This window comes from Diaphorina citri, unplaced genomic scaffold (genome assembly GCF_000475195.1).
Source record: "Diaphorina citri unplaced genomic scaffold, Diaci psyllid genome assembly version 1.1 scaffold1465, whole genome shotgun sequence".
Taxonomy (NCBI): domain Eukaryota; kingdom Metazoa; phylum Arthropoda; class Insecta; order Hemiptera; family Psyllidae; genus Diaphorina; species Diaphorina citri.
This window is the reverse complement of record NW_007378891.1, coordinates 24614-50769: the sequence shown is the minus strand read 5'-3', so window position 1 is coordinate 50769 and position 26156 is coordinate 24614. Positions and strand designations below refer to the sequence as shown.

General features: G+C 35.7%; 2 protein-coding genes across 2 annotated transcripts in view; one reads left to right on the top strand and one right to left on the bottom strand.

Annotated features, from left to right (window-relative positions):
* LOC103516021 (protein windbeutel-like) overlaps nt 1-10622 on the bottom strand; it is a gene marked incomplete at its 3' end in the record, with an annotated part of 36940 nt that extends 26318 nt beyond the window's left edge. The window contains exon 1 of the mRNA XM_026828539.1: nt 10449-10622. Coding sequence (XP_026684340.1) covers nt 10449-10622 — 174 coding nt within the window. The remainder of the gene's footprint in view (nt 1-10448) is intronic.
* A 451-nt stretch (nt 10623-11073) lies between these two features.
* Nucleotides 11074-12229, top strand: LOC113470249. The gene is made up of 2 exons (XM_026828538.1): nt 11074-11701; nt 12080-12229. Exons 1-2 carry the CDS (start codon nt 11309-11311, stop codon nt 12227-12229), a joined length of 543 nt encoding a protein of 180 aa, XP_026684339.1. The 5' UTR covers nt 11074-11308.
* Nucleotides 12230-26156: the final 13927 nt, after the last annotated feature.

Sequence of the window (26156 nt, the reverse complement as noted above, 5' to 3'; positions counted from 1 at the left end):
GTTTATTACGGCTTGAAAAAAAAAAAAAAAAAAAAAATCTACAGACATAACTAATGCTTTTAGGTACTTACTTTTATGAGAGGTAAATTTTAATGATGAAACTAACACTTATAAATTAGGATCACGACGAAGAGGAAGGGAAGAAGAAGAAATAAGATAAGAAAATGTTGGACAAATTTAATATTCCGGGGGAAAATAAAGTAAAAAGACTTAACGGGTGACAAATAAGTCCCATTTATTATTTCTAAAAATGAAGAAGAAGAATAAAAAAAAGGAAGGGAGAATAAATGAGAAGTATAAGGAGAAAGAGAAAGTTTAGGAGGAAGAGAAGGAGGAGGAGAAAAACAAGGAGAGAAGGAAAAAGAAGGCGGGGGAGAGGAAGAAGATCAGAATATTTTGGGTAAAAGAAGAGAGAGAATTAAAGAAAGATAAGGGTAAGGGAGATGAGAAAGCGTAAAAGAAGAAGAAGAAGAAGTAGAATTGAATTGAATTGAATTGAATTGAATTGAACATTATTCCATTTATTTTTATAAATTGTTGAACATAAAGAACATAAAAGAAGAAGAAGAAGAAGAAGAAGAAGAAATAGAAGAAGTAGACGAAGAAGATGGCAAGTTTAAGAAGCTGTGGAGGCAGAGAAGATGAAAGAAGGTGAAAAGGAAAAGGAGAAAGTGGTGAAGAAGGAAAAGAATAAAAAGGATGAAGGAAAAACATTATTTATCCTCATTCCTAGTTTCATTCTGCAGTTTTCATGCTTGGAGGAATATTGTCATCCGTCAAAAGGTACGTTAACCCTCCGAAGAATCACAGATCATTAGTATTCTACCTACCTATTTCTACTCATTTAATGTACTAGTGATCAACTTTTGAGAGAAGCAGCCTCCTAAAGTCCCGAAAGAGAAGAAGAGATTCAAAACGGGTATGCCTAAACTTAGAGTCGTGGACATCAAATGCAAAACTGCTGATTCACACATCTATGTAAACGTAAGGTAGTTCGCCATCAGGTCAGTTCCAGTTTGATGAGAGACATACTACGGGATGGGCATGCTACGAAACAGATCACAAGTGTCTAATGTAGTAGTTAAATTGCTTCGTTTTGCTACGAAATAAAAACGCGGTGGTGAAACACCCATCTTTTTTTGTATGTATCACTAAATCCCTATGCGCGAAACCACAAATCCCTCAAGGGTTAATTCGGTCTCCTTAATACGCTAATTTTTCATATCTATCATTTAGGTTGAACGTAATTCTCCCCCTCCCTGAATTCCCTCCCTCTCCTCTCCCACCACCCTCCCTCCTCCTCCTCCATAATTTCTCTCCTGCCTCCTACCTAATCCCCTAAGGTAAGGGAATGAATTTGCACAAAAATAACAAATTTCTCCGAGAAAAATATAAATTCCCCGTTTGAATATTTTTACTTAGAAGTGGGGGATGGAAAGAGAAAGAGAGAAAGAAAGGGAGAGAGAGAGAGAGAGAGAGAGAGAGAGAGAGAGAGAGAGAGAGAAAGAAGGGGTATTGAGGGAGGGAGGGGGAGAAAGGACACAGAAATATAGAGAGGTGCGGGAAGAGAAAGTATTAAGGGAGATAAGAAAAGGGAGAGGAATACAGAGAGAGGGAGAGAGAGAGTTTTCTTGAGGAAAAGCAAAGCAACAAATTAGCACGAGGTACTTGTTTGCATAATTAATCATTATCATCCTTGATGGATAATACTCAAGAATACTGTGAGACTAGAAATACTTACCTACATAATATCTAGGAATCTAGGTTAATAGATACCTAACTCGTTGTTAGATAACTAGCAGAGATAACTAGTAGTTAGCTACCTGGTAGTTAGATAACCGTCTCCTCCTCTCCTTTACGCGTTTGCCCACGGTTAGCCTTTCTCTTGTAATATCGTTATCATTAGTGCCTCTTAGATTTAATTGTTATTACCTGGTATAGTTAGATAACTAGTAGTTAGCTACCTGGTATAGTTAGATAACTAGTAGTTAGCTACCTGGTATAGTTAGATAACTAGTAGTTAGCTACCTGGTAGTTAGATAACTAGACGAGAATATCTGGAGATTAACGAACACTTCAGCATAAGACATAAGATTGTAGACCACAGATTTATTCGCATAAAAATTGTTTTAAGATCAATATAGGTAATATTATTCGTCAGGCGGGGAAAAAGAAAAAGTAGAAGAAGAAAAGGAGTAGGAGGAAGAGGAAGAAGAAGAAGAAAAGGAGGAGTATGAACAAGAACAAAAACAAGAAGACGACGAAGAAAACAAAGAAGAAAGAGTAAGAGAACGAGAATTAGGAAAAATATTAGAATGGAGAGGAGGGTGAGATTAGGAAGAAGGAGGAGGAGAAGAAGGGAAAGAGGAAGAAAAAGAAGAAGGAGAAGAAGAAGAAGAAGAAGGAGGAAAGGAAAAATCATAATAGACTGTGGGGGTACATTCACCTCTGGTATAAAGGGAAGGTGTTTTTTTCCTCTTTATATAAAAACAGCCCCGTCGAGGGAAAAAAATACCATTTTCCCCTCACCTACACCTCCTCTGGGGTTTTTCTCATGAAAAAATAATGGATAAAAAATATATTAAAATAAAATTGAATGAGAGATTTTTTCTCCTTCCTTTATTTATTAATCTGTAATGAAATATCTTGCCTTGCATTTGAATTACTTTTGGTTCGAACTCCAGTTCAGTCCTACAAACCAAAACCTCCCACCGAATTTAACACGGTGAAAACTTGGCCGTGAAATTTCTGTGGGGTTAAGTGGCAGAGAATGATAGGTAATTTCGCCCTAGTATCAACATTACAATTCTTTTTTATGGGTTTCTTCTTTTTCATTTTTATTTTATTGTTTGAAAACTTAAAAAATCTTGTTTTCTTTTTTCTTTTCCTGTTGGCAATGATAACTTTTGTTAGCTTCTGGTTTGAAAAGTCGATGTTATAAATGTAAATTAACGTATGTACGCCCTCCGATTCATCCACGATTTTCGCCTCCTTCCAGCGCATTGTTATTTTTGTGAAGGTTTTACACAGCTTCTATCTGCCCTCCTATCTATAAATCTATCTATCTATTCTATGATCAAATCAGACTGCTCAATGAGCAGTGCTCATTTTCGGGGTTCATTGATTCCTCTTCCAATCTAGCAACGCAACACCGATTTTTGTAGGGGAAAGGAAGAGACAGGCAAAAATAAATAGAAGCGTCGTTTGAATATTAATAGACAATATCCACAATGTTCTATGCTGATCAATAGAAGACGGTTAGTTTAATTGAATTATTTTAACCAGTCAGGTGGAAATTGAAGAGTTTATTCAAAGAAGGGCCATCACCGAATTCCAGAATCAAGTCCCATGTTCTCAACTCTACACTGCCACCGGTTTGTTCCTATGATTAGGTATGTTTTCCAAAATCACCTTTATACCTAACGCTTCGATGGCTTGCTGGAAAAATAAATGCTTTGTGGATTTCAGACCTCTGAGGTTCTTCAGCCAAGAACCAAACCTTCAGCCAAGAACCAAACCTTCTTTAAAGATCCCTTTAACCAGAATGGCTTCATCTTCAAGACACCAAAGTGGAGTATCAGCACTGTGTACTCTACAGGTACCTCTACAATGGCACGTTTTTCCAGTTAGCTCTTCCTCTTATCCCTTCTCCACATCCACCCCATCCTTTTCCTTATATCACTTCTCCACATCCACAACCTCTCTGCACCTTCTCATCCCCATATTTATCATCTCCATCCCATTTCCACAGCCAAGGTTAATTTAGTCCGTCCTCATCCCTCGGAGTACTCGTGGAGAAAAAAAAAAAACGTAATTATCTTTCTACCAAGCACATCCAAGCGTGGAAGGGGAAGGTGTTTGGGGTGGGAGAATGGAAGGTGGGAGGGGGATAGGGTAGGACTGGGAATTAGGGGAGGGAGGAAGGGTGGATAGAGAATGAGGAAGTTAGATGAATGGGGAGGAGACAGAGAAAGGTGGAGGAGAGGGTAGGAATGGAATTAGGGTGGGAGGGAGGAAGGTTGAAGGAAGTTGGAAGGAGTGGGAAACAGAAGAAGGTGTGGATTGGAGAGGTGGAGATGAGGGTAGAAAGTAGAAAGGGAGAGTGTGGGAAAGAGAATTCAGGTGTGAGAGAGAGGAGATAAGGTGATGAGGGAAAGATGGTGGGAAAGATAATTTGGGTGGGAGAGAGGGGGTAAAAGGTGAGCGACAGCACATAAAATGTCATGGTTCTTAGAGGGCAGTAAGAAATTTGGGGAAAGAGTAAGAAGGTTGGAAGCCATGAAATGTGTGCTGAAGGAGAATTCAATTCATTTGTTAACACTATTGAAAACGATTCCGCATAAAGATAGCTCCAAACAAGATAGTAAAACTGTTGAAATTCAAAAACTTAGAACCAACAAAGCTAAGGATCACGGTCAACTGGATGTTGTAGATTGAACACAAGTGTGCACATTGATATAAGCAAGATACTCGTACAAACAAGTGGCGGAAATACGCTTTATCTGGGTTGAAGAAATTTACAAAAGGAAGATGGTTTTTAGTTTCTGTCTAATCTAAATTGTCTCGATAAATTTTCGTCGAATTTTAATTTTGTAGTCTTTTCAAACAAGAAGAAGAACAAAAGGAAGAAGAAAGGTAGAAGAAGAAGAAGACAGGAAGAAGAGAAAGACGAACTAGAAGAGATGAAAGAGAAAAGAAGAATTTATAAGAATAAAGCAAGAAAGCTGTGATTAAACTTGAAGCAATGAATATATTCATGGAAAGGTTAAGAGAAAGGATGAGGCTTTGGTATTAATAGATATACTCGTACTTATTACACATAGGATAATGAGACCCCAAATGGAATTGGGACAAAAGACGATGTAAAAGAATAATACCTAAGAATAAGACATGAGATATAATAATCCAATAAAGCAACCACAAATTGAAGTCTTGGTATTGCCATCTTCTACTGGTCCTGTAACTGAAATTGTTTGGCAGAATGTGCCTTCTTCGAGTGCCCTACCCGTTTTGTTTTGGACATAATGATTGAACGAGGGAAAATTGAAAGAGTTCCAACTACAAGATGGCGTTTCCTTTAGTTTCTCTGGTTGTTTTTCTGATTTGATGAAACTTGGCAACAATTGTCTCGTTTCTCTAGGCGCGATTTGAACTTTTATTCCCTCTTTTCTTCTGTAACTTATCATTCTCAAATATGCTCCAATGAACATGAAGAGTTCGAAGCGATACGATGTCCCAATTTTCCCATTAATACAACATTGAAATTTAGTAATACATGTTACAGTTATTATTTCATACACTAGATTCACTACAACATACTGTACCTACATAACATCATCCTGTACTTCTAGTACACAACAACATCCATACTGTAGGTACTATACAAGAAGATATAAGAAGCAGAACACTCCAGACGATGGAGCGATCATAAAAAGTTTGATGGCTTTATGTTGTAGATTGAACACAAGTGTGCACATTGATATAAGCAAGATACTCGTACAAACTAGTGGTGGAAATACGCTTTATCTGGGTTGAAATTTACAAAAGGAAGATAGTTTTTAGTTTCTATCTAATCTAAATTATCTCGGTAAATTTTCGTCGAATTTTAATTTTGTAGTCTTTTCCTTTGAACTATAGCTATCAAACTCTATTTGGTAGGTATTTCTATGAGTTTCTGGAACAGAGAAACATGGATTGTTTGTTTAGAAAAGGTTTACGTCGCTTTTAACGATGAAGGTTGTTGTTGTTGTTGTTGTAGCAGCTTCAGATTTAGACGAATGGTGATGGCAGAATAAAATGGCAGGACGATTAAGGTCTTCTCACGACGAGACAGGGGTTATACGTCGCGGGTTTCAAACTCCATTCAGCGAAAAATTACAAACCTACTCATATTGACCTCACAAAGCCCGAGTGGGGTAGGAAAAAGAATGCCATACGGGATCACCCAAATGGTTACTCGGTCACCCATCCAGATACTGTCCACAATCAGCATTACTTAACTTCAGTGATCCCTTGGGAACTGGTGACAGAGTTGGAAGTACGTCTGGTCCATTCAACGTGCTATTGGACTTATTGGTGCTGGTATTGCAGGCTAAGAAGAAATGTCTACTTGCATGTTTATTTGACCCGTGTAAAAGAGGGTTTAATGGAAAATGTGTATGGCCAGTGTGAATGAGGGTTTAATTGAAAAACTTTGGAGCCCGGAGAAGTTCATATTTCCCTATTGTAAAACTTTTCATCACTTTAAACCATCTCATGCTGCATACTGCTCCATTTGTGCATATTATGTTAACATGCATCACCGAATTTGCCGAAAATGCGGGAAAAAAACTAATTGTGAACTCGGATTGATTTACTAAACGCATGATATTATAACTTATCTAACGTAACAGATGTAAGGACTATGTAATCTGCAAGACCAATGCCCTAAATCACCAATGTACATGTGTATGGCCAGTGTGAATGAGGGTTTAATTGAAAAACTTTGGAGCCCGGAGAAGTTCATATTTCCCTATTGTAAAACTTTTCATTTCATCACTTTAAACCATCTCATGCTGCATACTGCTCCATTTGTGCATATGTTAACATGCATCACCGGATTTTTTGCCCTTTTTGCGTAAAACGGTTTTTTGAATAGAACGTGGTGCCCTCTATCTTCCAGCGTTTGAACTGCAGTGATAACTTTTTTTTCGATGAGTTACAGCGTTTTTTGTAAACATTCTTTTCAAGGATTTTGATGAAAAATTGAAAACTTTAAAGTTAAATACCTATCTCAGTTTGATGATTTTCATTTATTGCCCTTTTTGCACCCAGCCTCAATTGTGAACTCGGATTGATTTACTAAACGCATTATATTATAACTTATCTAACGTAACAACACATGTAAGGACTATATAATCTGCAAGACCAAGGAATTGGATTTCGAACATTTTCATAATGCCAGAATGTGTAGTCTGTGTGTTTAGGTTACACAATCAGTGTTTCTGTTTAACACTGTTAGTATAATGGAACAACTTGTTATAAGCTGACAGTCTAAATAAAGCACTACTTGTACTTATAATCACCTAATTAATTGCAGGTTTGGTCAATTTTTTGATGCACCAGTTCATGGAAAGACCGCTTCTTTCGCTCACTGAACAAATTCGGTGATTGTGCCTAACATAAAAACATGATATAGGTACGTCTATTGCCTATGAATTATCTATCTAGTTGTGGTGACCATTCTGGCGAAGATAAATTCAAACTTTCAATTTGGTATCAGAAAAAAAGAGTGGTTGTAGAAGGGCGATAAAGAGAGGAAGGGAGGTTTAACACGGTGGAAACTTGGCTGTGAAATTTCTGTGGGGTTAAGTGGCAGAGAATGACAGGTAATTTCGCCCTAGTATCAACATTACGTTTCTTTTTTGGGTTTCTTCTTTTTCATTTTTATTTTGTTGTTTGAAAAATTAAAAAATCTTCTTTGTTTTCTTTTTTCTTTTCCTGTTGGCAATGATAACTTTTGTTAGCTTCTGCTTTGAAAAGTCGATGTTATAACTGTAAATTAACGTATGGACGCCCTCCGATTCATCCACAATTTCCGCCTCCTTCCAGCGTACTGGTATTTTTGTGAAGGTTTTACACAGCTTCTATCTGCCCTCCTATCTACAAATCTATCTATCTATTCTATGATCAAATCAGACTGCTCAATGAGCAGTGCTCATTTTCGGGGTTCATTGATTCCTCTTCCAATCTAGCAACACCGATTTTTGTAGGCGAAAGGAAGAGGCAGGCAAAACAGAAGCGTCGTTTGAATATTAATAAACAATATCCACAATGTTCGATGCTGATCAATAGAAGACGGCCGTTTGGCATCAGCGCCATTAATAAAATTGAAAATAAAAAGCGCTTTTCATGCTTGATAAAATATCTGGAATTCTTCAAAAGACCATCTGTAGTTTTAAGGGGGGGAAATAGTTTTCTTTGCGTTCTTCGCTTTTGAGGGAGAAATTGAAAAGGGCGGATTCGATCTGCTTTTAGGCAGTGATTTTTTTTATCTCTAGGAGCTTCAGAAAAGAAGTTTCAACAAAGTCGGAAAATATGAGGTCCACCCCAAAAATATCGAAACCTAAAAAGAGAAAATATGAAAATAATACCTACAGACAATAAAGAAGAAATTGTCTTTGTGGAAACAACTGCAAAAAATAGTAATGAAAAAGATACTCAAATAAATTAATGTAAAAAATGGTGGCGATATGAGAACCGAGAAGCACTTATTGCAAATTAAAAATGTTACAAAAATATTCATGAGAGAGACTTGAAATTTGGTATGTAGATGTCAAATGTGACAAGGATGCGACACGAAACTTTTGGTCAAGACCGGTGCAATCGTTGGCGGCGTTTTACCGCTTTTTGGCGGTTTTCGGTGTAATTTAACAATATCTCGGGAACGGTATGAGCTAGAAACTTGAAATTTGGTATGTAATTCACAAATAATGTGACAAGGATGCAACACAAAACGTTGAGATAGATGCTGCGGTTGGCGGTATTTTTACCGCTTTTGGACAGATTTCGACCGTTTTTTGGCGGTTTTCAGCTATACCGACTAAACTGTTAGAGATATAGCTATCTAACTAAACCACTAGTCTTGTCTCGTCTCGTCTCGTCTCGTCTCGTCTCGTCTCGGATACTATACCCGAACGGTCTCGGAGCGTTCTCAGATCTCAACAACTACTGTAACATGAGATTGTACACTGTACGTGAGTGTACGCTGTGTACACCCAAGGGAAAGTAGGTAAATATGTATACTATACTATCAAGTACGTTTACCTACTCCTACACGGAATTTACCTGTCATAAAATTATTACAACCTGAGGGGCTTTCATTTATGTTTACTTTCAATTTGGAAAAAAAAACTGTGTTCAAAATTCATTATCCCCGTTATGCATATGAGAGGATATGGCTAGATAGGTATACCTATGTATTTAGTTTAATTGAATTATTTTAACCAGTCAGGTGGAAATTGAAGAGTTTATTCAAAGAAGGGCCGTCACCGAATTCCAGAATCAAGTCCCATGTTGTTCTCAACTCTACACTGCCACCGGTTTGTTCCTATGATTAAGGTATGTTTTCCAAAATCACCTTTATACCTACGCTTCGATGGCTTGCTGGAAAAATAAATGCTTTGTGGATTTCCAACAGACCTCTGAGGTTAATAGCGAGATAGGAAGAACACGTTGCTAATGTTTTAAAAAATGCAGAGAGCGAAGAACGAGAGTAACCTAAATAAGTATGACAAGAGAAAAAGAGGAGAGGAAATGAATGATGTCATGCTACGAATCTCAGATATAAAAATAAAAGAGAAGAAGAAGAAGCAGAAGAAGAAAAACAAAAAGATGGAAATGTAAAACATAAAAGAAGATGATGAAAATTGTTGAGATACTTTTAATGTACAGAGAGGTATAGGAACAACGTTTTGTACTTTATGGAGGAGGGAGAGAGAGAAAGTAAAAAACAGAATATATGAACGAAGAAGAAGAAAAGGAGGAAGAGGAAGAAGACGTTAAAAACAAAGCAGCGTGGGAAAAAAGAGGAACACGTATACGAAACAAGAAGAAGAACAAAAGGAAGAAGAAAGGTAGAAGAAGAAAGGAAGAAGAGAAAGACGAACTAGAAGAGATGAAAGAGAAAAGAATTTATAAGAATAAAGCAAGAAAGCTGTGATTAAACTTGAAGCAATAAAGATATTCATGGAAAGGTTAAGAGAAAGGATGAGGCTTTGGTTTTAATAGATATACTCGTACTTATTACACATAGGATAATGAGACCCCAAATGGAATTGGGACAAAAGACAATGTGAAAGAATAATACCTAAGAATAAGACATGAGATATAATAATCCAATAAAGCAACCACAAATTGAAGTCTTGGTATTGCCATCTTCTACTGGTCCTGTAACTGAAATTGTTTGGCAGAATGTGCCTTCTTCGAGTGCCTACCCGTTTCGTTTTGGACATAATGATTGAGCGAGGGAAAATTGAAAGAGTTCCAACTACAAGATGGCGTTTCCTTTAGTTTCTCTGATTGTTTTTCTGATTTGATGAAATTTGGCAACAATTGTCTCACGATTTTTTGTAATGGATTTTTTCAATGACCTTTTTCAATTTTAATGCTTTTAGGGATTCTCTCCGATTCCCTTGTGTTGACCCAGGATAGTGCTTTTTAGAGGACATCTTACTCAACTATACACATAACACTCAACCTAATAATAGAAATTAAGAAGAAGAAACAATGGTAGAAAAAAAGAAACTCAGGTGTAAAACATTTTTTTTTTTTTTTTTTTTTTTTTTTTTTTTTTCCTTTAGGCGCTTTAACACTGTTAGATGACAGGTCGTTCGCGCCGATTCCACACTGCGATTATATTTTAGTATACAGATTCAGTTGTTTCAAATATGATAACAGGGAGTCGACGCTCTCGACGTCATCTGACAGAGCAGGAGGTGTCGGAAGTGAGACTCGGATATGGCGATGGAGGGGGCAGGTGAGGATGTGTTGTACAGAGAGTATCTCGCCACACCTACAGGTAGACGGAGGGGCACGTTTGAACAGATGGCCATGGGTTGCCCGAGTGTGGCCGCGATTCTCATTCGGCATATCACCACCTCTTCATATCTGTTCTGCCTATCACAGGAAGACCAGGGACCAATGATGGGCTTTATAGATTTTAGTTTATTAGAGTTGGGAATACTGGACCATGAATTTTGCCAAAGATCTTTTGTCAGTTTACAGATGAAAGGTTTGAAATCTTCTGGACATTTGAACTTTTATTCCCTCTTTTCTTCTGTAACTTATCATTCTCAAATATGCTCCAATGAACATGAAGAGTTCGAAGCGATACGATGTCCCCGTTAATACAACATTGAAATTTAGTAGGTACTACATATTACAATTATTATTTCATACACTAGATTCACTACAACATACTGTACCAACATAACATCATCCTGTACTTCTAGTACACAACAATATTCATACTGTTAGGTACCTACTGTACAAGAAGATATAAGAAGCAGAACACTCCAGACGATGAAAAAGAGACAAATCCAAAATCCCAACTGCAAAATGTAAACAAAATACTAGTAGACCCGTATTTACAAAATTAAACAACATCAATAAAGATGTCTTCGAGATAATTGAAACCAATTCCAAAACTTGCCCCAAAAGTGATGAATATTCCACAGAACGAAAATATGCACAGACATCGAACAAACAGTTTTCCCTTGAACAGGACTGTAAGGTCAGAAACGAAAAGTCTACCCAAAACTGTACTAAAATGAATAGGTCCAAATTACTCAGCGAAAGACATAGTGAAATAAACAAACAAATTGAAAATGTTTCTAAAAATGAGGAAACTAAAACCAGATGTGAAGAAAATCCAGGTGATGTTGATCATCAATTGACTGAAAAAGAAGCAACCACTCAAATGAAAGATTCCCAAATTACAACACCATTTAACATCGATAGTGCTGATGATAATCCTACATGTACTCTATCAACAGAATATTTTAATGGTAATGATGCACTGGTAAAAAGCAATTTGACTATGGATAACAACAATGACAAAGCGATTGCTAAGGAAGAACAACCTCCATTATTTGACTATTTCACTACAAGTAATGAAACCTGTAAAGGAAAAGAGAGTGAGAAAAATTCTTCTACAAATACAGTGAGTGATACAAATACTAATACTAGGATTTTTTTGAAGTGCCAAATTTTCAAAAAACTACTTAATTTCCGACAAAGTTCTAAAATTGGAAAATTAGACAAGAAAAATAGTGGATTTTTCAATATTTCCGTTGAAAGTAGATCTACAGAATTTTTGAAGTGCAAAATTTTCAAAAAACTACTCAATTTCCGGCAAAGTTCAAAAATTGGAAAATTAGACAAGAAAAATAGTGGATTTTTCAATATTTCCGTTGAAAGTAGATCTACAGACGAAATATGCAAAACGGATTGCGAAATTACAAATTGCAATGAATCAGATATTTCAAAAGGCATAGGTTTACGAATAATCCAAGACAATTATTCGTCAACGAAATCCCAGGTCTCAGATTTCGATTCGATAAATTCAAATGACTCGTTAAAGGATAAACATGATTGTATGAAAGTAGTAAATATTTTGACGAGTAAATTGAACCCTGAAGAATTAGAAGCCATGAAGGGGTCTTCATATTATGTATTTCAGCATGTTTAGATAATTTTCCAGCAATTTTATTCCCAGCATGTTTCCTTTTACAACTCGTGCTGTCCTGACCCACTGAACTTTGATAACCAATCTCAGTGGTGTAGTGGTTAGCGTATTTCGAATCCAGAGGTTGGTGGTTCGACTCGGAATGAAGGCATAAAGTTACCGAGGAACGGGATAGGAAAAGGTCTACGCTAGGAGATGGTATTTCGGATCTGGAAGTTGGTGGTTCGAGTCTAAGTCCTAAAATTTAGGTGCATGTATTGATTGGGGAACGACATTTCTGATGCATTTCTCGGGTTAACCGGCTTACCACGAAAATTCCTTCTTTTTGACCGAATATTTTTCCCCCCCTACAAAAAAATTTAATTTGGTGAAGCATCGTCCTAGGAATGCCACAGTCTCGGCTTTGACCTGAGGGTTCTTGTTGTCGAGGGCCGCTATAACGTCTTCTAGGATAGCCTCTAGTGTGGTCTGTGGAAGGAAAGAATCAGTTTATAAAAAAAAAATACATTTTTGTCCACACCTATTTATTGCTTGTACCTGCGGTACTTTAAGTTTGGGGGTACAATTGTTGTAGTAGCAGCAGGTTCACCAAATTACACAATGTCTTCACTTTCTGAAACTGGGAGTTTTAGGAATCTTGCAGTGGCTATTGGGCTCCTCCACAAATCCATGGGTGTAAGGGTGGTGGGATTTTTGGGGCAATTAAACAGATGGTGAGTGTCATGTGGGGATCCTCTGCATAAATCACATTCATTCAGGATTGTGGGGTCAATACGGCACATATTATGAAAAGAGAGTGAGAAACATTCTTTTACAAATACAATGAGTGATACAAATACTAATAATACTAGGAGTTTTTTGAAGTGCAAAATTTTCAAAAAACTACTCAATTTCCGGCAAAGTTCAAAAATTGGAAAATTAGACAAGAAAAATAGTGGATTTTCCAATATTTCTATTGAAAGTAGGTCCACAGAAGAAATATGTAAGACGGATTACGAAATTACAAATGATAATGAAACAGATATTTCAAAAGGCATAGGTTTACGAATAATCCAAGACAATTATTCGTCAACGAAATCCCAGGTCTCAGGTTTCGATTCGATAAATTCAAATGACTCGTTAAAGGATAAACATGATTGTATAAAAGTAGTAAATATTTTGACGAGTAAATTGAACCCTGAAGAATTAGAAGCCATGAAATGTGTACTGAAGGAGAATTCAATTCATTTGTTAACACTATTGAAAACGATTCCGCATAAAGATAGCTCCAAACAAGATAGTCAAACTGTTGATTTTCAAAAATCAAGAACCAACAAAGCTAAGGATCACGGTCAACTGGATAGTCCACTTATCAAAGGAGACATTAAAGACGATTCAGAATCAATTGATAAACAATCTTTGAAAATTCAAACAGATAGTAACCAATGTGAAAAATTAGTTGCATCGTATGAAGAAACGAGTGATCATCAGACTACAAATAGTAAAACTGACACTACTCAGAAAACAAGCGCATCTGAGAAAACTAAACTTTTGAACAAAATGTTTGGTAAAAAATTCATTGCGAGAGTATTTAAAAGCAATACCTTCATAAATAAAAATAAAAGTGATGAAAAACAAAGTTCAGAACAAAATCCAGTAGGTTGTGAAATTAAAAATACAGATTGTACCAAAGAACACAAACTCATCAATGAAAAACTTTGTGTTGAAAATTCAAATGATATTGGTATGGGAGACAGAGAACAAATTGAAAAGGAAAATGAGTTCAGGACACTGTCAAAGGGATCAAAAAATTGTAACATGGGAGATGCGCGGGAAGTCTAGAATACGGCAGCAAGTAAGCGGTAAAGTTTCTAACTTGAAGAGATGCTCGAGGTTTGAAAATCTCAGCGTTTACAAGCCTTGAAATAGAAAAATAGAAATAGTTTATTTTTTATTTTAGTAAATCACTTGTATTTCACGAAGCGTTCGATTTCCCGTTAACAACAATGGAAACTTTTTAAGTGACTTAGAAGAAAACTTTTTTTTTTTCTGACCAAACCACGAAATACTGTGGAAATGAAGGGTTCGTCCTTAACATTTGAAGAGAGAAATATACTTGCAGGTATGAAATATCTTGCCTTGCATTTGAATTACTTTTGGTTCGAACTCCAGTTCAGTCCTACAAACCAAAACCTCCCACCGAATTTAACACGGTGGAAACTTGGCTGTGAAATTTCTGTGGGGTTAAGTGGCAGAGAATGACAGGTAATTTCGCCCTAGTATCAACATTACAATTCTTTTTTGGGTTTCTTCTTTTTCATTTTTATTTTACTGTTTGAAAACTTAAAAAATCTTCTTCGTTTTCTTGTTTCTTTTCCTGTTGGCAATGATAACTTTTCCTGTTGGAAAAGGAAAGGAAGAGGCAGGCAAAACAGAAGCGTCGTTTGAATATTAATAGACAATATCCACAATGTTCGATGCTGATCAATAGAAGACGGCCGTTTGGCATCAGCGCCATTAATAAAATTGAAAATAAAAAGCGCTTTTCATGCTTGATAAAATATCTGGAATTCTTCAAAAGACCATCTGTAGTTTTAAGGGGGGAAATAGTTTTCTTTGCGTTCTTCGCTTTTGAGGGAGAAGAAAAGGGCGGATTTGATCTGCCTTTAGGCAGTGATTTTTTATCTCTAGGAGCTTCAGAAAAGAAGTTTCAACAAAGTCGGAAAATATGAGGTCCACCTCAAAAATATCGAAACCTAAAAAGAGAAAATATGAAAATAATACTGACAATAAAGAAGAAATTGTCTTTGTGGAAACAACTGCAAAAAATAGTAATGAAAAAGATACTCAAATAAATTAATGTAAAAAATGGTGGCGATATGAGAACCGAGAAGCACTTATTGCAAATTAAAAATGTTACAAAAATATTCATGAGATGAATTTCAAAATGAAAAAGAACAAAAATAGCGAGATAGGAAGAACACGTTGCTAATGTTTTAAAAAATGCAGAGAGCGAAGAACGAGAGTAACCTAAATAAGTATGACAAGAGCAAAAGAGGAGAGGAAATGAATGATGTCATGCTACGAATCTCAGATATAAAAATAAAAGAGAAGAAGAAGCAGAAGAAGAAAAACAAAAAGATGGAAATGTAAAACATAAAAGAAGATGATGAAAATTGTTGAGATACTTTTAATGTACGGAGAGGTATAGGAACAACGTTTTGTACTTTATGGAGGAGGGAAAGAGAGAAAGTAAAAAACAGAATATATGAACGAAGAAGAAGAAAAGGAGGAAGAAGACGTTAAAAACAAAGCAGCGTGGGAAAAAAAGAGGAACACGTATACGAAACAAAAAGAAGAACAAAAGAAGAAGAAGATGATGAAGAAGAAGAAAGGTAGAAGAAGAAAAAGAAAGGAAGAAGAGAAAGACGAACTAGAAGAGATGAAAGAGAAAAGAAGAATTTATAAGAATAAAGCAAGAAAGCTGTGATTAAACTTGAAGCAATAAAGATATTTATTCATCATGGAAAGGTTAAAAGAAAGGATGAGGAGGCTTTGGTATTAATAGAAGATATACTCGTACTTATTACACATAGGATAATGAGACCCCAAATGGAATCGGAACAAAAGACGATATTAAAGAATAATACCTAATTAAAAAATAAATAAAAAAAACATGAGATACCTATAATAATCCAATAAAGCAACCACAAATTGAAGCAATAAAGCAACCACAAATTGAAGTCTTGGTATTGCCATCTTCTACTGGTCCTGTAACTGAAATTGTTTGGCAGAATGTGCCTTCTTCGAGGGCCTACCCGTTTCGTTTTGGACATAATGATTGAACGAGGGAAAATTGAAAGAGTTCCAACTACAAGATGACGTTTCCTTTAAGTTTCTCTGATTGTTTTTCTGATTTGATGAAATTTGGCAACAATTGTCTCGTTTCTCTAGGCGCGATTTGAACTTTTATTCCCTCTTTTCTTCTGTAACTTATCATTCTCAAATATGCTCCAATGAACATGAAGAGTTCGAAGCGATACGATGTCCCAATTTTCCCATTAATACAACATTGAAATTTAGTAATACATATTACAGTTATTATTTCATACACTAGATTCACTACAACATACTGTACGTACATAACATAATCCTGTACTTCTAGTACACAACAACATCCATACTGTAGGTGTAGGTACTATACAAGAAGATATAAGAAGCAGAACACTCCAGACGATGTGGATGGAGCGATCATAAAAAGTTTGATGGCTTTATGTTGTAGATTGAACACAAGTGTGCACATTGATATAAGCAAGATACTCGTACAAACAAGTGGCGGAAATACGCTTTATCTGGGTTGAAATTTACAAAAGGAAGAGATAGTTTTTAGTTTCTAATCTAAATTGTCTCGATAAATTTTCGTCGAATTTTAATTTTGTAGTTTTTTCCTTTGAACTATAGCTATCAAACTCTATTTGGTAGGTATTTCTATTTTTTTTTTCTTTTTTTTTCAAATAGGTGTGATAGAGGGAACTGTAACTGCTGAGGTCTTATTGTCCCGAAATCGAAGAGAGAAGGAAGACATCAAAGCTAGCCGTTATGATAACGAATATTATCAACCATAATAGTCATTTTCGTCATCAATGTCTGCAATGTTTTCATGTTTGTCTAGTATTAGGTAATCATGCAAATTCTGTTATATCCTCTCTTCTTACTTTTTCTTCTTAGTCTTCTTTTAATTTCTTTTTCTTCCTAGTTCTTTTTCATCGATCTTCATGTTCTTCTTCTTTCTAAATTCAATCCAAAAATTATTCTCATATTCAGGTTTAGTGATTATCTACTCCACTGACAACAAGATATGAAATGTGTAGTGAACCAACCATATTAACATTGATATGTATAGTAGCGTGGCTGTATATTCATCAATGTCTGCAATGTTTTCATGTTTGTCTAGTATTAGGTAATCATGCAAATTCTGTTATATCCTCTCTTCTTACTTTTTCTTCTCAGTCTTCTTTTAATTTATTTTTTTCTTCCTAGTTCTTTTTCATCGATCTTCATGTTCTTCTTCTTTCTAAATTCAATCCAAAAATTATTCTCATATTCAGGTTTAGTGATTATCTACTCCACTGACAACAAGATATGAAATGTGTAGTGTACCAACCATATTAACATTGATATGTATAGTAGCGTGGCTGTATAGTGTACCAAACATATTAACATTGGGAACATACTCAACACATCTCTAGTGTAAAATTCACAGCTTCAGCAATATTCGTCAATACATTTCTATGCTAATTTCATACAGGTTTTCAAAAAGATATTTTTTCCACTATGTTTGATAGAGGGAACTCTGTAACTACTATGGTCTTATCCTCCCGAAATCTAAAAGAGTAGGAGGACAGGATAGGAGAAAGCCAGCCGTTCCGAGAACAAAATTTACCTGTTTAGGATAAAGTTTTCCCCGGATGGGAATCGAACCCGTGACCTAGCGCTTACAACGACTCGTACCCTCAAAGCTTACTAAGCTGGCTTGTCTGAACATCTCGACTACTTCCGATTTTTTGTAATGGATTTTTTCAATGACCTTTTTCAATTTTAATGCTTTTAGGGATTCTCTCCGATTCCCTTGTGTTGACCCAGGAGAGTGCTTTTTAGAGGACATCTTACTCAACTATACACATAACACTCAACCTAATAAGAGAAATTAAGAAGAAGAAACAATGGTAGAAAAAAAGAAACTCAAGTGTAAAACAATGTCCTAATATTTAGCCACAATCATTAGTATTTTGGACAGCGCAAAGTCTAATAAATTAAATTAAACATCGTAGTGTTCGAGTATCACAGGTTCCAAACATGTGGTTGTTTGCCACCCCAACTGATTCTTCCAAACCCAACAAATCAAAATTAGGACCAATCCAGATTGATATAGGTGAGCTTGAATCTATTATTAGAGCGGCTCGCGCAAAAATTCGACCAAACGAAACAACCAAAGATGTATTGGAAAAGCAAGAGAATATTGTCAAACTTAGTAAAGACTTCATTCGAACGGTGACGAAAAATCCCAACTGCATGAAAGAACATTACAGTTTGAACATAGAGGTCAAAGAAACAAAAAGTATTGAGATCCCTACAACCAAATGTGAACAAAAACAAACAGGAGCCAAATCAAGCAAGCGGACGGATTATAAAATCATTGATGCAACGATTGATCCTAAACTGTTCTCAAGTGATGTCATGAAAAGTTTTGGTGAAGATAAAAAGATAAAAAAGCTCCGTGTAATATGCTTAGTAAGAGTCACTGAAAAACCTTCGGCTTCATGGAAAAATAGTTTTGAATTTTTAGTGCCGAACAAAAATCAAGATAAACACTTTACTAGTGAACTTATTGAAATACAAGAAGTATTCATTGAATGGCAAGAAGAAAATACTGATGGGGATTTGGTGAATGAAAATGATAACAAAAATAAAGAAAGGGTGAAAAGAGACAAATCCAAAATCCCAACTGCAAAATGTAAACAAAATACTAGTAGACCCGTATTTACAAAATTAAACAACATCAATAAAGGTGTCTTCGAGATAATTGAAACCAATTCCAAAACTTGCCCCAAAAGTGATGAATATCCCACAGAACGAAAATATGCACAGACATCGAACAAACAGTTTTCCCTTGAACAGGACTGTAAGGTCAGAAACGAAAAGTTAACCCAAAACTGTACTAAAATGAATAGGTCCAAATTACTCAGCGAAAGAAAAAGTGAAATAAACAAACAAATTGAAAATGTTTCTAAAAATGAGGAAACTAAAACCAGATGTGAAGAAAATCCAGGCGATGTTGATCATCAATTAACTGAAAAAGAAGCATCCACTCAAATGAAAGATTCCCAAATTACAACACCATTTAACATCGATAGTGCTGATGATAATCCTACATGTACTCTATCAACAGAATATTCTAATGGTAATGATGCACTGGTAAAAAGCAATTTGACTATGGATAACAACAATGACAAAGTGATTGCTAAGGAAGAACAACCTCCATTATTTGACTATTTCACTACAAGTAATGAAACCTGTGAAGGAAAAGAGAGTGAGAAACATTCTTTTACAAATACAATGAGTGATACAAATACTAATAATACTAGGAGTTTTTTGAAGTGCAAAATTTTCAAAAAACTACTCAATTTCCGGCAAAGTTCAAAAATTGGAAAATTAGACAAGAAAAATAGTGGATTTTTCAATATTTCCGTTGAAAGTAGATCTACAGAAGAAATATGCAAAACGGATTGCGAAATTACAAATTGCAATGAATCAGATATTTCAAAAGGCATAGGTTTACGAATAATCCAAGACAATTATTCGTCAACGAAATCCCAGGTCTCAGATTTCGATTCGATAAATTCAAATGACTCGTTAAAGGATAAACATGATTGTATGAAAGTAGTAAATATTTTGACGAGTAAATTGAACCCTGAAGAATTAGAAGCCATGAAATGTGTGCTGAAGGAGAATTCAATTCATTTGTTAACACTATTGAAAACGATTCCGCATAAAGATAGCTCCAAACAAGATAGTAAAACTGTTGAAATTCAAAAACTTAGAACCAACAAAGCTAAGGATCACGGTCAACTGGATAGTCCACTTATCAAAGCAGACATTAAAGACGATTTAGAATCAATTGATAAACAATCTTTGAAAATTCAAACAGACAGTAACCAATCTGAAAAATTAGTTTGCATCGTATGAAGAAACGAGTGATCATCAGACTACAAAATAGTAAAACTGAACACTACTCAGAAAACAAGCGCATCTGAGAAAACTAAACTTTTGAACAAAATGTTTGGTAAAAAATTCATTTGCGAGAGTATTTAAAAGCAATACCTTCATAAATAAAAATTAAAAGTGATGAAAACGAAAAGTTCAGAACAAAATACAGTAGGTTGTGAAATTAAAAATACAGATTGTACCAAAGAACACAAACTCATCAATGAAAAACTTTGTGTTGAAAATTCAAATGATATTGGTATGGGAGACAGAGAACAAATTGAAAAGGAAAATGAGTTCAGGACACTGTCAAAGGGATCAAAAAATTGTAACATGGGAGATGCTAACAAAGAGCATAATTTTGTCGGCAAGTTTGAAACTTTCATGCGAAAGTCGAAGCCTGAACCAACAAAGAAAAGTAAATTCACCCAGAACACAAGTTGTTATGATAATGATTTCTATAGAAATGTCTATTCTACTTATAATAGTCATGCCGTCTCTACCAGCAACGGAGCTGTTACTAGTCCCTTTGAATCAGGAAATGGTGACGATCCAGCAAACATGGCCCTATCATCCAAACCAATAAGAATCCAATACCCTGGAAACAATTTTCGAAAAACGAGAAGAAATATTCAAGAGAAATTTTATAAATCTCACTCGAGCAACAAGAAACATCTCTTGAAAGGCAAATCAACGAGACGTAAAAAGTACGAGGTTCTGAGAAATGATGAGAAAACAACTTCCAGTTGTTATGATTCAACTTCATCCACTCAAAATTGCATTTCGAAGAAGAACCGCGGGAAGTCTAGAATACGGCAGCAAGTAAGCGGTAAAGTTTCTAACTTGAAGAGATGCTCGAGGTTTGAAAATCTCAGCGTTTACAAGCCTTGAAATAGAAAAATAGAAATAGTTTATTTTTTATTTTAGTAAATCACTTGTATTTCACGAAGCGTTCGATTTCCCGTTAACAACAATGGAAACTTTTTAAGTGACTTAGAAGAAAACTTTTTTTTTTTCTGAGAAATTAAAAATACAGATTGTACCAAAGAACACAAACTCATCAATGAAAAACTTTGTGTTGAAAATTCAAATGATATTGGTATGGGAGGCGGAGAACAAATTGAAAAGGAAAATGAGTTCAGGACACTGTCAAAGGGATCAAAAAATTGTAAAATGGGAGATGATAACAAAGAGCATAATTTTGTCGGCAAGTTTGAAACTTTCATGCGAAAGTCGAAGCCTGAACCAACAAAGAAAAGTAAATTCACCCAGAACACAAGTTGTTATGATAATGATTTCTATAGAAATGTCTATTCTACTTATAATAGTCATGCCGTCTCTACCAGCAACGGAGCTGTTACTAGTCCCTTTGAATCAGGAAATGGTGACGATCCAGAAAACATGGCCCTATCATCCAAACCAATAAGAATCCAATACCCTGGAAAGAATTTTCGAAAAACGAAAAGAAACATTGTACATAGGTATTCTTTAACCACGATCGAATAAACTACGGGCTAAAAAATTCCCGGAGGGACGGACCCAGCTTGTTGTTCCTTACCTTTTTTCCCTTCTACCCTTTTCTCAAGGATTTTATTTTTGTCGCGACGACCTATGAACTCAAAGCGAGAAAGTTTTAGATAACACTTCAGTCGTTAATTTGAGATTGGTTTTAGCGTCATCTATGTTAAGCTACGCCGTGCAAGGCCAATAAATGGATGGGTGACTTAAAGTTAATTGACTAATTGTGGGATTTTTTTTTTCTCATTTTCTCACACAAATGAGCTCTGATCTTGAAATTTGTCGCGACGACCTATGAACTCAAAGCGAGTAAGTTTTAGATAACACTTCAGTCGATCATTTAAGCCCGGTTTTAGCGTTACCTATGTTAAGCTACGCCGAGGAAGGCCAATAAATGGATGGGTGACTTAAAGTTAATTGACTAATTGTGGGATTTTTTTTTTCTCATTTTCTCACACAAATGAGCTCTGATCTTGAAATTTGTCGCGACGACCTATGAACTCAAAGCGAGAAAGTTTTAGATAACACTTCAGTCGATCATTTAAGACCGGTTTTAGCGTTACCTATGTTAAGCTACGCCGAGGAAGGCCAATAAATGGATGGGTGACTTGCACACTATATTGGGAATAAAGGGAGAACGGGCTCTAGTCTTGATTTTAAATCATTACATGAAAGTAAAATCGAAAAATCAAATCAATAATAAACTGAATATTAAACAAATTAGGTAGGTACAAAGGTACTGATTTTCTCTAATCACGATCGAATAAACTAGGGGCTAAATGATTCCCGGAGGGACGGGTCCGGCTTGTTTCCCTTCTACCCTTTTTGCCTTTTTCCCTTTAATAATAAACTGAATATTAAACAAATTAGGTAGGTACATACGTATTCTTTAACCACGATCGAATAAACTACGGGCTAAAAAATTCCCGGAGGGACGGGCCCAGCTTGTTTTATTTTATTCCTTACCTTTTTCCCTCTTCTCAAGGATTTTATTTCGTTCTTCTTTCTCTCCGGAAAATAAATTAATGATGCTATAATGAATTACTTCCTTCTCTGTCTGATCTCAAGTAACCACCATCATCCATCACTCTTCATTCATAAAACATTCTAAATTACGATTTCCTGAGATACCAAGTCTGAGTGCACCCTGCTGCACCCCGATCCCTGATATCAAGGTTTTTTTTTTTAAGAGGAGTGTTTCATTTATTTCCTAGCTATGAAACAAATGGATAGAGTTAAGGGAAAAAAAGTAAAAAGTATCACCATCAATTTCTCACAAATACACTAATTTTATGACTTGACTTGGACTCGAACCATCAACCTCTAGACCCAGAGTTCACCGTGCTAGGGTAAGTGTACCATTTATTCGCCCACCTAAAGAACGTATCATTTATTGGCCCACCTGCCCACATTTATTTTTCTAATTTTTGTTTTTATGACGTGAAGAACAAGAAGAGAAGGAGGAGGGGAACAAAAAGAAGAAGAGGAGGAGAAAAAGAAGTTGGAAAAATGAAATCTCGGGAAAATGTGACCTGAAGAACACGTGCCCACTTCAAAACGAAACGAGGTCTATAAGTTGTACCAACAAAGAATTTAAAATGCCTTAAAGATTTTTTTATTAAATTTCGTTGAAAACTCCTTTGATGGCCCGTATAAACGACATATACATAGACATCAATAAGCTCAAGTAGGGCCATGTGGACATTAAAGTTTTTCAAAATTAAAAGACTTTTCAAAAGTACCTTTCTACCTACCTACCTACCTTACAATTTTCTTCCCATACCCACACACATTTTGACACGGACTTTCACAGTGAGAGCTTGTAGAAACTCCGCTCATTAGACCACAATCGTTGTAGTTTAAACTAGATTTGACAGTTGAATTGGTTCATTTTAAACGTTGGATCAAAATCCAGTAAATCCGAAATCACTGTATCTGATTGGTTCATTTTAAACCATTGTAACAAGAAGGGGAAGAAGAGGAGAAGGAGGAGGAGAACAAAAAGAAGAAGAGGAGGAGAAAAAGAAGTTGGAAAAATGAAATTTCGGGAAAATGTGACCTGAAGAAGCACGTGCCCACTTCAAAACGAAACGAGGTCTATAATTTGTACCAACAAAGAATTCAAAATGCCTAAAGATTTTTTTATTAGATTTCGTTGAAAACTCCTTTGATGGCCCGTATAAACGTATACATATACATAGACATCAATAAGCTCAAGTAGGGCCATGTGGACATTAAAGTTTTTCAAAATTAAAGGACTTTTCAAAAGTACCTTTCTACCTACCTATAGGAGAAACCTTTCTACCTACCTACCTATAGGAGAAGTACCTTACCTACCTACCTATAGGAGAAGTACCTTACCTACCTACCTATAGGAGAAGTAGGTACCTTACCTACCTACCGAAGTACCACCTACCTTTCCAACAAAGGGATATTCGAGATCGCAGGTCAAAAGTTGTAAAAAGACGCGCATACCTAAGAGTGCAAACTTTGTATGTTTCTCTCCGAAAAGTTTCGCCGAGCAGTGTCAAAAGCAAACTTATCTTCCTTCCAACAACTTTTAATAATCCTGGGTCCTCTCAGCTTTCCTTTGTCTAGTCCAGGGGTTCTTAGACTTTTTTGAAATGTCTTACAGCTAATACTGCATATTCTTGAGAATTCATTGCAACGGTCGTTACATTAATTAGACTTTTTTCTGACCAAACCACGAAATACTGTGGAAATGAAGGGTTCGTCCTTAACATTTGAAGAGAGAAATATACTTGCAGGTATGAGGGGACACATTTTTTCATCAGAAAAGATAATATTTGAACAGCATCGGAAAACACTCGTTCCTCCAAGTTTTAGCGGAAAAAAGCGTACCTACCTATAAACCTACCGTCCCGATTTTGAAAATTTGGACCGATTGCAATACTTTCATTACTAGTATAGCTCCGCTATACTGTAGTAATAGAAAGTAAAAACTTTTTTTACTTTCTATTATTTTCTGACCAAACCACGAAATACTGTGGAAATGAAGGGTTCGTCCTGAACATTTGAAGAGAGAAATATACTTGCAGGTATGAGGGGACACATTTTTTCATCAGAAAAGATAATATTATTTGAACAGCATCGGAAAACACTCGTTCCTCCAAGTTTTAGCGGAAAAAAGCGTACCTACCTATAAACCTACCGTACCTATGTGTAAGGTATTTTATTTCCTGTGTATTTTTTTATTGCAATACTTTTATTTTTCTGAAAGTGTAAAACTGTGAAGCATGAAAATGAAAAGAAAAAAAAATCCGTGTGTGACAAAGTTAACCAGAGTGTGAATGCTGTTGACAAGGATCTCGAGAAGCAGAAAAACATTTTTCTCCGACAACAAACTGTTTTTCTTCTCTTTTATGAGAGAAAAATATGGTTTTATGAGCGCAGATATAGGATCGTAGAGAAAGTTATTAAAGGCAGGTTGGAAAAGTTGCCTTTATTATAACTTTATAACTCATGAAAACGCATACGACCTTTCGAAAGGGAGAAGACGAGGGAGATAAAAGTTAGTTTTTAGTTTACACGCATAAAACATGATAAATTACAAGGAAAGAGGAATAATTGAAGTGTTTTATTCAATAAGGCCCAGAGACCGAAATTTAGTTTTGAGTTTTGATTTGAACAGTTTAAAGATTTCAGTTTTAAATTGAATTTTTCAATGGAGTTTACAAGGGTTTTCCCCCATATAATTGGATATTGGTGGGTTACCATTTCTGCTGTTGAGAATCATTGCTTAACCACTCTATCACAGATAGGTGGGTGCTTCTAACTTTCAGTTACCATTGTAAAAAATGACCCTCCTACCACGAAGTTTAGAAGTGGAAATATGACAGGTAATTAAGTGATAAAAAAAAGCTGCAAGTACCTTGGAAACTGAGTAATAATAAACTTTACAGCTATAAAAAGCGACTGGAAAAAATATAATAATTTACATCTGGGGTGGTCTTTTATTTTTGTTTTTATTTTTCTATAACTTTGCAAAAAATAAAAACAGCTGTTAGAGAAATAAAGAAGCAGGTTGCAGGTGGGTCTTATTGAAGGCGCAATAACATTGTGAACTTAACGCGTTCACGTTGCCTACCTCCTGTAACAAGAAGGGGAAGAAGAGGAGAAGGAGATGAAGAACATCTGGGGTGGTCTTTCATTTTTGTTTTTATTTTTCTATAACTTTGCAAAAAATAAAAACAGCTGTTAGAGAAATAAAGAAGCAGGTTCAGCAGGTTGCAGGTGGGTCTTATTGAAGGCGCAATAACATTGTGAACTTAACGCGTTTACGTTGCCTACCTTCTGTAACAAGAAGGGGAAGAAGAGGAGAAGGAGGAGGAGAACAAAAAGAAGAAGAGAAGGAGGAGGGGAACAAAAAGAAGAAGAGGAGGAGAAAAAGAAGTTGGAAAAATGAAATCTCGGGAAAATGTTTGTGACCTGAAGAAGCACGTGCCCACTTCAAAACGAAACGAGGTCTATAATTTGTACCAACAAAGAATTTAAAATGCCTAAAGATTTTTTTTTATTAGATTTCGTTGAAAACTCCTTTGATGGCCCGTATAAACGTATACATATTATACATAGACATCAATAAGCTCAAGTAGGGCCATGTGGACATTAAAGCTTTTCAAAATTAAAAGACTTTTCAAAAGCACCT